The sequence below is a fragment of the Merops nubicus genome, unplaced genomic scaffold (assembly GCF_000691845.1).
Source record: "Merops nubicus isolate BGI_N331 unplaced genomic scaffold, ASM69184v1 scaffold50321, whole genome shotgun sequence".
Classification (NCBI taxonomy): domain Eukaryota; kingdom Metazoa; phylum Chordata; class Aves; order Coraciiformes; family Meropidae; genus Merops; species Merops nubicus.
The window spans coordinates 1-13,305 of NW_008589908.1; the positions used below are offsets into that span (position 1 = coordinate 1).

At 35.5% G+C, this 13,305-nt stretch overlaps 1 protein-coding gene across 1 annotated transcript; it reads left to right on the forward strand.

The window, feature by feature from the left end:
• The first annotated feature begins 479 nt into the window (after positions 1-479).
• LOC103781996 (shugoshin-like 2) lies at positions 480-12,096 on the forward strand. Its single transcript, XM_008949725.1, is given in 9 exon segments — positions 480-642; positions 2,230-2,405; positions 2,802-2,879; positions 3,608-3,690; positions 4,111-4,346; positions 4,845-6,517; positions 6,520-6,847; positions 10,153-10,297; positions 11,991-12,096. Coding segments are annotated over 9 exon segments (2,988 nt in total).
• Positions 12,097-13,305: the final 1,209 nt, after the last annotated feature.

A 13,305-nucleotide genomic window follows, 5' to 3' on the forward strand; every position in this document is an offset into this window, starting at 1 on the left:
CGAGGGCCGGGGCGCGGCGGCGGCTGCTGGGACACCCGCCCCTCTTCTCTGCCTGCGCTCCCGGGCCGGTCACTCACTGTTTGTTTAAGTTCATGCCATTTATAATATAGTTCGCTCGAATCCTTCGATTTAAAATTTGTCCCGTCAAAGCAGAAGCTGGTCTGGTCATATTGTGAAGTGATAGAATGTTGGGGTTTTCCCTTTTAAGTGTAAACTTGGATAGATTGCTTAAGGGAATGGACAAGATAAAAAAATCTGTGATCCTTTTAAGTCTTCATGTTTATTAGTTAAATATTTTGCCACACTGTGATAATGTGACTTAAAGTCTCAAGGAAGAATTCATTAACCTGTTTAAATTAATTGAACAAAGGTAAAGACTGAAGTAATTTTCTCAACTTAGGAGATAACAAATCCTGATAAGAGGTAATAGAACTTATTAAAGTGTTAGATCATGGATTATTGAGGCATTCTTCTTGACAATGTACAGGTTCATTTTGATGATGGATAAACAAGCAACTGCTAAATCATCTACCATTTTCACCTCGGATGCTGTTAAAGGACAAAGGAAGAGGAGGGGTGGAACATTACAAGCTGCAAAATGGAATGCTTCATTAGCATCTAAAATCAAAACTAAGTTATTAAGTAAGTCATGTGAAAACTGAAGCCATTTACTATACTTAGAATATATGACTTGAAAAGGAATAGTAATTGTATTTAATATTATTTGCAGAATTGCTTTCTGTTAATGTTGAGAATTTTAGAGGAGTCTGAACATTAAAGTACATGATTGTAAGTGGTTTATTTACCTAATTCTCTTGAGTAGTTTCAATGCTTGCTATTTGGCATACCAGTGTTTTTTTAAAAGAGTGTATTCAATTGCATTTCTAACATCAATTTCCACAGCAGTTTTGGGGCATCTAAAAACTGAGGTAACAAAATTACTAAAATCAACAATCTTTACAAATACAATTGCCATAGTAAAGCACAGAGTATCACCATGTGCAAGATGGAATTTGTATGAAGTTCTTCATTGAGTCATTTACTGAGTCAAGGAAAACTACAAATATTAATCTGCTGATTTAATCACTTGATAGAAGTTACTTTGTTTTCCCAGACAATCAGTATTAAATTCAAGCATAGGTTTGTCATGGTAGATGGCTGGGGTTTGTTTCTGCCTCTGACAAAAATGCCACTATGCATCTCAGATTCTCTTCTGCAGAAGGTAGGGAAACTATAAATGTAGTGAAACACCTCTATTTCAGAGCTCTAATTCAAGCCACATGGTTATGTGAGTGCTGACTTGTGCTTCTCTTTCTGCAGCTGGTATGGCAAGAATTTTTGTTGTTTGTATATATTTGAACTTACTGTGGCTTTACCTCAAAAATACTAAATTTCAGGGAAAAATAGATGGTATAGATGAATAATACTAATGTCCTTCAGAAGTCTCCACACTGCAGTAATACAAACAATTCCCTAACCTGAATAGCAATTTCAAAGCATAATGTTTGGATTAACAAGGTTCCAGTGTTATTGCCTGTTTCCAAAGCAAAGAAATAAAGCCTTGCAAATTTTGGCCTACAGATTGCAGAAGTAATAACCCTAGTGAAGAGATATAGTTGAAGGAGATTTCAAGCTAACCTTGCTCCTTTTTGTAATATAAAAGTATGATTGGGCTTTTCTCTACCTTGAGTTCATGATAAGTCTATGTATCCTATGAATGTGAGGGGGAAAAAAAGACCATCTTGGTAATATGCAGTGTCACTGAAAAAAAGTTTCTAAAACATTCTCTAACAGATAGGAATAAGCAGGTTTTCATTAGGACAGTGGAAGGTATATTTTTAATTTAAAGCTTTTTACTTTCTGTTGTCAAAACTCACATTTATGCTCAAAATGTTGGAACTTTCTAATTTGTAAAATGTGTTGTTTTTTTTTTTAATTGTCAACATTTTCATGCCCACAAAACTATCAGTTTTTAAATGCTTTCTTCTTAAAAGATATTTATTTTAAAAAATCCAGACTAGAGCAGAATCAGTGCATGAAATTAACTCGAAGCTGACAGAGTAGTCATCAGAATGACAGTCAAGAGAAATGACAGTTTGATATTAGAAGGTGTTAAGCTGTGCTGTTGTTCCACCAAAACTTACAGAAAAATGTTGTTGCATAGTGATAGTTCATGCAGAACAGGCCTGGAACTGAAGCTGTTAAAAATAATGATTTTGTCTCCTTTAGATAACTCATCTATGTTTAAAGTATCTTTAATACAAAATAATAAAGCATTAGCTGCGACTTTGAATATGGAGAAAGAAAATTCTCGAAGGCTAAAGAATGAAAAGATTTTTCTTCAGAAGGAAGTAGAAAAGCTGCAGCTTCATAATATCTTGCTTCGTCAAAAGCTAAACTCATTGGTATGCTGCAAATAACATCATTTAACCTTGGATCAGCTAAACCAAACTTTTATCTTTTTTGGAAACTTAATATTGCTTCTTAAAGTGGGGATTTAAAGTATGCATCTCAGATTTGTGAAGTTCTATTATCCGATAACATGATATTCACCTTTGATCTTTCTTTAATGGTTTTTTTTTGGTACTTATTGTTTTGTCTGTCAGTGTATACTTCTATCCATAGCTATTTTAGTGTCAGCCTCACCTGTATCGATATTGAGATGGTATTAAAAATCAGGTTTGCTCAACTGAGTTTAAAAAGCAAACAAACAAAAAATTATAAATTCACCTTAACATCTTTTCTTAAGCCAGAAGCCACTTGAAATGTATTTTTAAAATTGCTTTTTGTTTTACGTGCAGAATAAAACTCTTATAGAACTAGAAGCATTTTTGAGTTATAACCTCATCACGGCAATAGAAATGAGCAGTCTTTCTGAGGTAAGGTGTTTGTTGAAGGTGTGTGTGATCTTTTGCCAGGTTGTTTTCTAAGCACCTGAATGAGTCAAACATTGAAATCATATATGCATTTTAAAACATTTACCCCAATTCCTTAAAACTTGGAATGAAACCCTAGCCCCATGAAATCCATTAGATTTTATTGTTGTTTGCACTAAAAATTTAGGATTTAATCTTGTTTATAAAGTATCTAAAAATATCAGTTAGACCTGTTGAAGTCATGTGACTAAAAAAATTAAAAAAGCATAGTACTTCAGTGTGTGGTATTCTTCTCCAATGAGTGAGCTACTTGTCTTCTTTGCTTAATCCTCCAGTACATATCTTGCATGTGGAAACTTTCCCAGAAAACAAAGTCCATGTTAGTCCTTGTGTCATGGCAAAGTCAGAGTTAATTTTTTAAAAAATACTATTTTTATTGTCTGTTCTAACCGGCTGCTTAGTGTTGCTTCATGCTTCTATATGTATAATGCATTTCACATTAGTTATAGCTACATTTAAAAGTCTATACATTTCTCTGGGCTGCAAGGAGGTTACAGATTTTCTTCACTACAAAATATTTTTATTTAAAATTATTGTATGTGTTTGAACATCAGGCACCTTTCATCAGTCCTTCTGGTTTTTGCCCTTTTTTTTTCCCTGTGGCTATTTCCAGTACTTAAAACATAAGAGAATATTCATTTGTTTCTACTCTCCCACTGTTCTTTTGAAAGAACCTTCTGAGTTCCTTTCCTCTGTCAGCTGGTCCAAGTCTCCCTCCTGATGACCAGTGCAAGAGTACACATCAGTCTGCTAGGTAGGTGCTTACACTAAATGCCAAAGTTGGTAAGTGTCTGGGGATTTTTTGACAATTATTCTTTGTATATTGTTGTAGGTACTTCTGAGGTGATGAAAAACAGTTTCCTCTCTAATTCAGAAATTACATGTTTGCAACTTGGAATTTAGATACAGAGAGAGTGGTGACGCAACTTGTTTTTGAATAACTTGCTGCTTTCTTCATGGGATTTCACCACTACAAAGCAGGATTCTCAATCACATTTTATACAAATCATATGATTATAAATATTATCAAATACATTTGTCCCTAAGATAGAACCAGATTTCATACCTGAATTCTTTTCTCCTTTCATACATTATTAAGAGAATGTTTTAAACAGTTGAATGTTACAGTATAAAATGCAATAAAAATCTTCACAGTAAAATTTCCTCCTTTCAGATCTGTAGAACTCCCAGTGAGTCTTCCTTTAATTGCAACAGCTAGTGCAAAACAGCAAGACAGCCCTTCTGTGTGTGAAATACCAAATTCTTACAGGCGTACCAGTATTTTGTCAGAGGAAGTGCATTCAGATCAAGACAAGTGTGCATTGCCATTGTCTCCTGGTACAAATAATCCAAAGTTAATTGACATAGACCCAGTGGAAACAAGCATTGACAAAAATATATCTTTAAAAGGTACTATGCATTTCCGTACAGATTATTTATTTTTTGGAGCTTCCTGAGAATTAGTGTTTCATAATTCATTAGTTGATGTGTGATACAGAAGGTATAGTAAGATTCCTAAACTGTAATAAACTAAGAAAAAATAGAATGCTTACCCATAAGTATAGGTGTCCTGACAATCACTTATATGGTCATGAAATGACATAGCTGAAATGTAACAAAGTTAATGTGAACAGGATAAAACTTTGATAACTAAATAATAACTGAAGTAGTTATAGAAAAATAAATTTTTATTTACATTCAATTTCAAAAGTCCAACTTTTGTAAAATGCAAAGTTAGTTGTAGTTAACTAAATTTTTAAAGACCAACCACAGAATGTGTGTATTCAGTTAAATTACAAACTGCATTTTTTTCCAAGCTTCTAGCCCAGCCTTCAGTAATCTGTCTTGCTCTGATAACTGTGCTCTATTCTTTCTTTCCCAAAGCTGCTGAATTTCTTCTCTTTGCAGAAAATCAATTATGCGCAGAACTAACTTGCAATAGTTCCTCCCTGACACATGTCAAAAATACACATTTAAGGCAGTCTGAGGAGCTTACAAAGCAATATAATGATAGTTCATTGCCATTCTGTGGAAAAGTGACTGAAAGAAAGAAACAAACAGTACTCTCTAAGTCAAAAACGCAACCTAATATAAAGGATTTTGATAAAATAAGCAGCTCAAATGATCTGCCTCATGGTATCAACAGCAGCAGCAACACCAATGACATGAATTTGCAGGAAAGTTCAAGTGACTTGTCTCGCATTGTTGCTTCACCTCTTAAATTTAGCAATGAAAATAAGATGGATTTTAAGAAGCCGCTTTTTGCTGACAAGAAGCCTGAGGAAACCATTTATGATGCTGATATGGAGCTGACTGCCAGTGATGTAGGTGAATTACTCACAGTTACAGTGAAAGACAAAGGTAAATTACACCAAAGTAAAACCAGCAACACTAATTCTGATAAAATATTAGCAAATTTCAGAAAAGTAAAATATTCTAAGAAGGATAAAGAGAAAATTAAAAGCAAGACTGAAGTCACTTCAAATTTGTATGCAGAAGAAAAGCATACTAAGGCTGACAGTAGTGAAGTTTCAAAAACTACCGACTCACAAACTCAACTACTCCCTAGTCAGACAGAACAGCTACCTACAGGAAATTCTGTAGGTCAGCAGATTTTGCTAACTACCAGCAAATACTGTCAAGCACAAAATTGTCCAAGTAAAGCTAAGGATACTGGGAGGACATACCAGGTTAACTTATTGAGTCCAAGAATACAGGAGAAAAATAAAGAAACTTTCTCAGAAACATTTGAAGGCACAGAAAACAAAATACAAAAAGCAGACTCAAACTCATCTAATAACAAGACCCCACCAGAAGTTTTTTGTGCTGAAAATTTACCGTTGCAAGATAACACTTCTAATGTATTACCATTACCAGGAGACTCTCTACCTACAAATGGGAAATGTAGCAGACCAGAAATAAACAGGAAAACTTTTCACAGCCTTTCTAAAACGAACACAGCAACATACTGTAGACAGGAAAATGGGCAATGTGGAGAAGGTGTTTCAAAAAAATCTCAAACAGAGGTATGCCAACATGACAGCAAGAGAGAACAAGTCCAGAAGAATATTATAAAGAGCAAATACAGCAAAAAAAGTAGTTACAGACAAAGTGGAGAAACTGAAGGTGACGGCATTCATAAAAGGAAAACTCAGCCATTGGACCAAAAGAATAACCATTTTTCACCAGGCAGATTAAAACATGCATTGGCAAAAGCTAGCCGGAAAGCATATATAATACCAAAAGAAAATCTTAAACAGTTCTCACTTTGTAAAAATGAAGAATTAAAAAATAAGGATTCATTGCATGTAGAGGCTGTTCATGGAAATAAAATAACTAAAACTCGGCAATTCCAAGTAGCTTTAGTTACTCAGAATGATGTAGCTACAAATACACCACAAGTGAAAGAACAAGTTGATGATAATGCTAATACATTAAAGCAAGTAGATTCTTCATCAGTGACACATAAGACTCCTCACATCAGTAATTCTCGTGATAATCAGGTAAAGTGTAAACAGAGGTGTACTTCTAATACCACTGAGACCAGACCAGAAAAAAATTACTTTAGGCATATTGATCAAGGGGGGGGCGTAATATTTTCAGTGACCAGGAAGTCCCTTTTGAGACAGATTACTTTATGAGCAAGTTAAAGCCTATGGTTCAAAAATCAGAATTTGAATGTGCTAAGAGCATGCCATTAAATGTAGATTGCTTTTTCCAGGAAAGTCTTGCCAGTGTTGAGCTCCCAGCTCTTGATAACCACAATGCTTCCATGAACTTCTCTATTCTGAAAAACTCTGAAATCTGGGGGGGAAATGATCATAATAACACACTGGATGCTGCAAAAGCAGAACAAAAGCTGGATCCTGCTTCTAAAGAGGCTTACAAAAAGATTCTGCTACCTTGTCATGGTAAGTGTATGTGAAGTAAAAAAAAAGTAGGATTTTGAATTAGGTAGTGCCTGAAATAGTGGTAAGGTATGTTCTCTTAATACTGTCTTACCCTTATTGCTTACTTAGAGTGGATAAAACAGAAGTGGAAGAAGGTAAGACTGAAAATCACTACAATTATCAATATTCTGTATTAGATATCAGTCACTTGACCATTTTAAATTGTGGTAGCTAATATCCTTATTACTTTTCAATATATTCCAAGATGGCATTTAGTTTGACAGAGGTAAGTAATCTACGTTCTTGAGGAGCCATTATAATTGGAGCATGTATTCATTTTTCAAAGACCGTAGTAGAATTCAGAAAGTTGGTGATAGAAAAGATACAATAGCTTTTATACAAGGGAAACAGGAGAGAACTACACTGTTGCATTCATAAATGGAGAACATAGCTGGACTTCAAGATTTCACTTGTATTTCTTTAGAAACACTGCAATTCAAAAGGAATTCTGAGATCTAAAAAAAGTACTTTGGGCAGGTTTTCTCTAGATTCTATCCATGAGCATTAGGCAAATAAAGTTTAGTGTAGCCTCGAAGATAGGCTTAGATTTCTGTATCATACAATGACAATGAAATTAATGTAAAGGAGCTAAAGGAATATATGACTAAAGTGTCTACCCTAGGCTTTAAATATGCTTTAAAATATAGTTTTGAAGTTTTGTAGCATGAGTAGTCTATTTTTTAAACATGTTTATTCTCAAAAAGTTCCAGTTTACTTTATTGTCTGTGAGAATGTCCCAATGCTTAGATAGTTTTCTAGCTCAAATTAATCGTTTGAGACTATCAAGCAAATAATGCCTTGGGTTCATTTGAATGCTAGAACAGAAAAGAAAAAATATCCTAGTTCATGTGACCAGAGAATAGGAATACTGGCAGAATTAGACCATCGTGTGAGGTATTAAACCTAGTCATTTGCAGTTGTGTCTTCCCATCCTGAATTCCTTCTTTGGAAGCTATAAGAAGGATGCCATAGTTTTATTAGCTTTAATGATAAATGAGTAAAACCTCATTTATCCCTGGTACTGTGATCAGCAATATCAAAGACTATTTACATAAAAAACAAGCTAATAATTTGATCTCCATTCTTTTAAGCATAGCTCAAAAATAAGTTCATTTTTCATCCTACATCCAAATCTGTATCTTGAATTAGAAGAAAGCAAGGAAATGCCATCCTTTCTGATGATGCCAGCTCTTTTAATCACAACCTTAGTTGTACTTAGATATACACCCTGAAAGTATCCTGTCATAAAAGTCTCTATATAGTTAGATCTATGTGAACATAAATGTTCATACTGACAGGCATCCAGCTTTCCTAAATAATACAGACTCATCAATGTCTCAGAACTCTTATTCCTTAAAAAGAAGCTGACCTGATCTCTAACCTGAAGCTTTAAGAAAAGATCAGAAGAATAGTTTACTTTCACTTTTAAACTAGTACAAATCAAGATTGATTTGTGAGGCAACCAAGCTATGGAGGTTTTTCAGGATCAGAGATTTTCAGATCTCTTATTTAAACCAAAGAGCATTGGTTGGTTTTGTTTTGTTTTGTTTTGTTTTTAAATTAACTCCTTCAAACAAGTGTGCTTTTACTTACTTATAAATCAGGAGGGACTTTCTGCAAGGAGCCCAAAGTCACCTTAGTATGTATCTCAGAAGTAGGGTTATCAGAACTCCAGTGAAGAAGCTCTGACTTTGTCTCCACTTAACACATTTTGGAAGACTCTTGATGAAGTGATCAATCTTAGCCCATGAGATGTTTTACTTTGTCTCAGCACAGAATTCTACTACAGGGCAGTAGTAATTCAGCACTATCAGCCTGACCAACAGTTAATACTGTGTACACTAGTGAAGTGCTGGGGTTAAACCCCCAGCCCTGAATGAGGGTTGGCATATGGATGATGTCCACAACCAGGCAAGAAAGCCCCTCCTGATTGGTTTTCACCCAGGGTCTGGCAGCCTTGGGAGGGAACCGATGCAGAGATCACCACCAGCTGCCCCTGCCTTCCACATGAACTTGGAGGTGGGGCAAGAAGCCACCTCTGTAAGAGCTGACTCTGCTTGCAGGGGGGTTTGAGAGGCCTGCTTACAGTATGTGTGCTGTGTGGGCGTTCTGGCTATTGGAAGAGCTCCCTGACTCTTCATGGCATGTGGAGTTCCCAGGATGACAGTGCCAGAACGTGAGGCTGTCTGATTCCCTGCTCTATAACTGGGCTCCTGGCCTGGCTGCTCCCATTGCCCATGGCTTGGCTCCTCACCCATCTTGTTCCCTTCTTCACATCCCCTGTGGTGGGTGAGTGCATTGACTTGTTCCTCCCTCTGGCTGGCTGGCACTTTGGATCTCTGGTGAGTGATGTGGGAGGGGAGGGAGGAGTTTGGCTGCTGGTCTGCCTGTTAATGATGACATCATTCTATATCAGGCAAGCAGTCAGCAGAAGAGCTAGCCTGTACAAGGTGTTCAGATGCTATAATAAAGAGATGTACTTTTATGACAGGTATGTAACTATACAGTGATGTAATTTATTAGTCTGAAGATAGGCACAACAAAATGTTCATCATTTATCCCAGATGTGTGTGAATGTGAGGTCAATAACATCCGTTTGCTGCCACTGAGGATTTAAAGTAAAATGTTCAAACACAACAAGTTAAGTGAGTTTTAAACTGAGTTCCTTTGAAGAACTACATTCCAAATGTTCTCATCTGGATGCAGTAAATCTGTGTCAGTGAGGAATATACACTTCTGGAAGATCTTTTAAGGAATACAGATTAAGATTGTATGGTCTTGGGTTACTGTCTGTATTAAATAACAAGGCATTGTAAGTAGTTTCGTAGTACACAGTTTTGAAGACAAGGAGGCTTACTTAATCACCTTGCTATGCTCATTTTGTGCACATATGCCTAAAAAGCAGGCTTAAAGTAGGAAAATTCAGTACTAGAGAACTCTTGTACGGGTTGGATCTTCAGATTGTACATGTATGCCCTTCTCCTTCTTAAGCAACTAGCTGCAAATTGCAGTACTTGCAGGGCTTTCTTAAAATGTGCCAAGAGCCATGGCAGACCTCAAGCAGCTCCAAACCTGGGTAGACTGAAAGCTGCTGTAGTGGCATTTTCTTTGATCATCTATCCCAGGTTTTGCTGAACGTCTTTAGAGCAGGAGCAGTAACCAAGGACCTGAATTAAGAAATACTAATTAAAAATAATTATGAATTGAAAGTCTATTTAATGATTCAAAAATATTTAAATGAAGCATACAAACTACTGTATTCACAGGGAGACAGGCTTTGCAAGATCTGACAAACGTTAGTATACGATCTGACATTTCCTTGCCTAAATCACCCAACGCTGTAGAAGAAAACTCCGCAGGACCATCTAGACGAAGAGCCACTGTTTGCTACAGAGAGCCCAGTCTGAAGAGGTAGGTATGCATAAATTAGGGCTTTGGGGTTTTTTCAGGTATGTAACTATCCCCAGTAGAGATTTGCTATTAAAACCCCCAAATAAACAGGTGAAGTATCTCTTTCACAAATCTCTTTTGCAAAGATACTTCAGTGTTGATATAAAACATTTCATGTGAGCAGGTCAGGATTTCCAAGTGCCAAAGTAAAACACCAATAGTATTCAAGTTTCAAAACTTAAATATACCATATAATATAACATTGTACACTAGTAGTGAATAATGGTGAATTAAAGTTTATCATGCTATAAAGCCCTTTTGAGGTGGGTAATTGTAAATGTTCTACTTAACTGTAGGCTTATACTATAATAATGTCCTTGTCGTTTTGTCAAGTGGCAAGATAATTTATGCACTAATATTATATAATTCAGTAATTTTGCTTTAAGTAGCAATATCTAATGCAAGAAATATTTCAGTTTAAGATATATTAATTTGATAATTAGTTATCTACCTCTCTTGACAAATTTAGTGGCAGAGGATTTCTGAGAATGTTAAAAGACATAAATGGTGTAATAACTATTAAAATTTAAAAGAAGATTTTGAAGCCAAACTGCCATAAAGAAAACTAATATATTTGCACGTACATCAGTAGATCTAAATTCCAATGGACCTTTACATTGATTACTTTTGAAAATATTCCTAGAGGTTTTGCCACAGAGCTGGCCGAGGGTTTTTGTTTGGTTTGTTGGTTGGTGATTCCTTTAAGTATAATGTTAATTTATTATGCTGTGTTGTGTGCGTATTAGTAGGATGCATATTCATGAGGTAAAGAAAGTAACAAGATTTCCCCATAATCGTGTTAAGAGTGAAAGAACAATAGCAATTATGACAAAGGTGTAAGAGGAGTATGTTTTCCTTTTCTGGAAAAACTGTGGGAGAAGAAGAAAATAAATCCACAAACTGAAACCAATTAGCTCAATCTTCTCATACAGCCTCAAAATAATTTTGTTTACCTCTGTAAATAAGCAAACAATTGAAGAGTGAGGACAAATGGGAGCTAAAAGTAATGTAGGAAGTGTCTTTTCATTTTATGCCTGGCTTTTCAGAAATATTTATGCTAGACAGCCTATAAAAGGAATGCAATGGGATTAGAGTTACGTTTGTCTTTAATTGAGTTGGGTGATAAAATGGTGTGGTATTATAATATTGACACATTCTTGGTTTTTACTCCACGATGATAAGGTTCCGTATTTCTGGAGAGAGACAGTAACTAGTAACAGGAAAAAAAAATGTTTGTGTTGGATGTCATTCAAAATTTTAGATTCCCATCTCCTCTTGATATTTTATTTTCAAGTGTACTGTCCTGAGTGGATGCTGTTAAGATTTTAGTTTTGGGTTTTTTAACAGTTTTTGAGTTTTGTCTTATAGGAATGAGTTATGATTGCTCACATATTAATATGATATATGAAAAAAAACCCTAACCAAGCAAACATAACAAGACTACTATTTTTAGTATTATTTTGGAAAGCAGTAGTTACCTCTGCCTTGCTCTTTCAGACAGGTATTTTTCATAAATTTAATTTTTTTAGTGCATCAAGCTTCCACTGAGAGTATTTACCATTCGGAATTGTTATTATAATTACATAATGTTTATGTCTACATAGATGTTTCATGATATTCATCCATGATGTCTTTTTATTTCTTTTGTTTACAGTAAATTAAGGCGTGGTGATCAGTTTACAGATACACAATTTCTGGATTCCTGTATCAACAGAGTAAAAAATAAAAGAAGTTTTAAAAGTAAATCAAAATTTATTTGAAGAAGACAAGAGAATTGCTTTCATGAACAGTACTTCTAAAATGGGTACAGTTTAAAATATATGCATGTATATGTTTAGTAGTATAGAGTCCTTATTGTTCTTTGATTAGTAAAGGTCTTTCAAAGTGGAATTTCCTGGAAAGGAGGCCCTATCTAAAGGACACAGATTACTTTACTGAGGAAGGCAAACACAGGTTAGGCTCCACTATTCCGTTTTTTATTTCTGGTCATTAATTTATAGTCTGTTCTAAGGGTTTGCAACACTTCTTAACTTGTGAGAAAAGTGTACATTTTGGTGAGAATTAAAAATAAATCACCTTTGGGAATTCTAGTGCGAGTTGCTCATATTTACCATGAGTAGAGCTATCTTTCGTATCTGGTTGGAACAGACACAAACATACCAATTTGGAATTTTGATCAAGACAGTCTTGTTTTGAGGAATAGCAGAGAAAAGTCTAGTGTCCGGAGTATGTGCCAGAGGCAGCTGGAGAGCAAACAGCACTGCAACAGAAATTTGGTAGTAAGTGGGATGCAGAGAAAACAACACCTTGAGTGTCCATCTGGGAGTGTGCTAGTGTGGTGCCTGGTACCACTGCATCATACCGTTCAGCTCTCAGGCTTTTGTACAGCTTCCCCCTGGGTTCTCGTGACTCACTCCTGCGCTCCGTCACGCGCTGTCAGCTGAGAGACACTCCCCTGGCACTGTCTGACTCCCAGATGCTGCCAGCCATTTCTGACTCCCAGATGCTCCCAGCCACAGGCTGCAGCTCACCAGCCCACACAGCTTCTGCTGATGGCACTGGGGAAGGTGCAGGTTCACTGGGCAACTGAGAGAGCCACAGCCCATCTTCAATGAGATACAAACAAGTTAGCTTCTTTTGGTTATAGGAGATGGTTCTTCACACAGTATGCAGTTATGCTGAGGAATTCCTTACTACGGGGGTAGATGTTGTTAGTTTACATGGGCTTAAAAGACAAATTAAATGGAAGAAAATTCTGTGACATTTCTAAAAAAATTTTATAAGTTTCAATATTAAAAAATAATAATTCTAATAAATAAGATAATTATCATTTCATGTGCTATTTATTCATTTTAATAATTTAATGTTTGTTTTAATTTATTATCGTTATTATAATGTAATTTGTAATAACATATTGATATAATAAATTAATAAAAATAGTATTTAAAAAAAATAACCAGAAACACCCT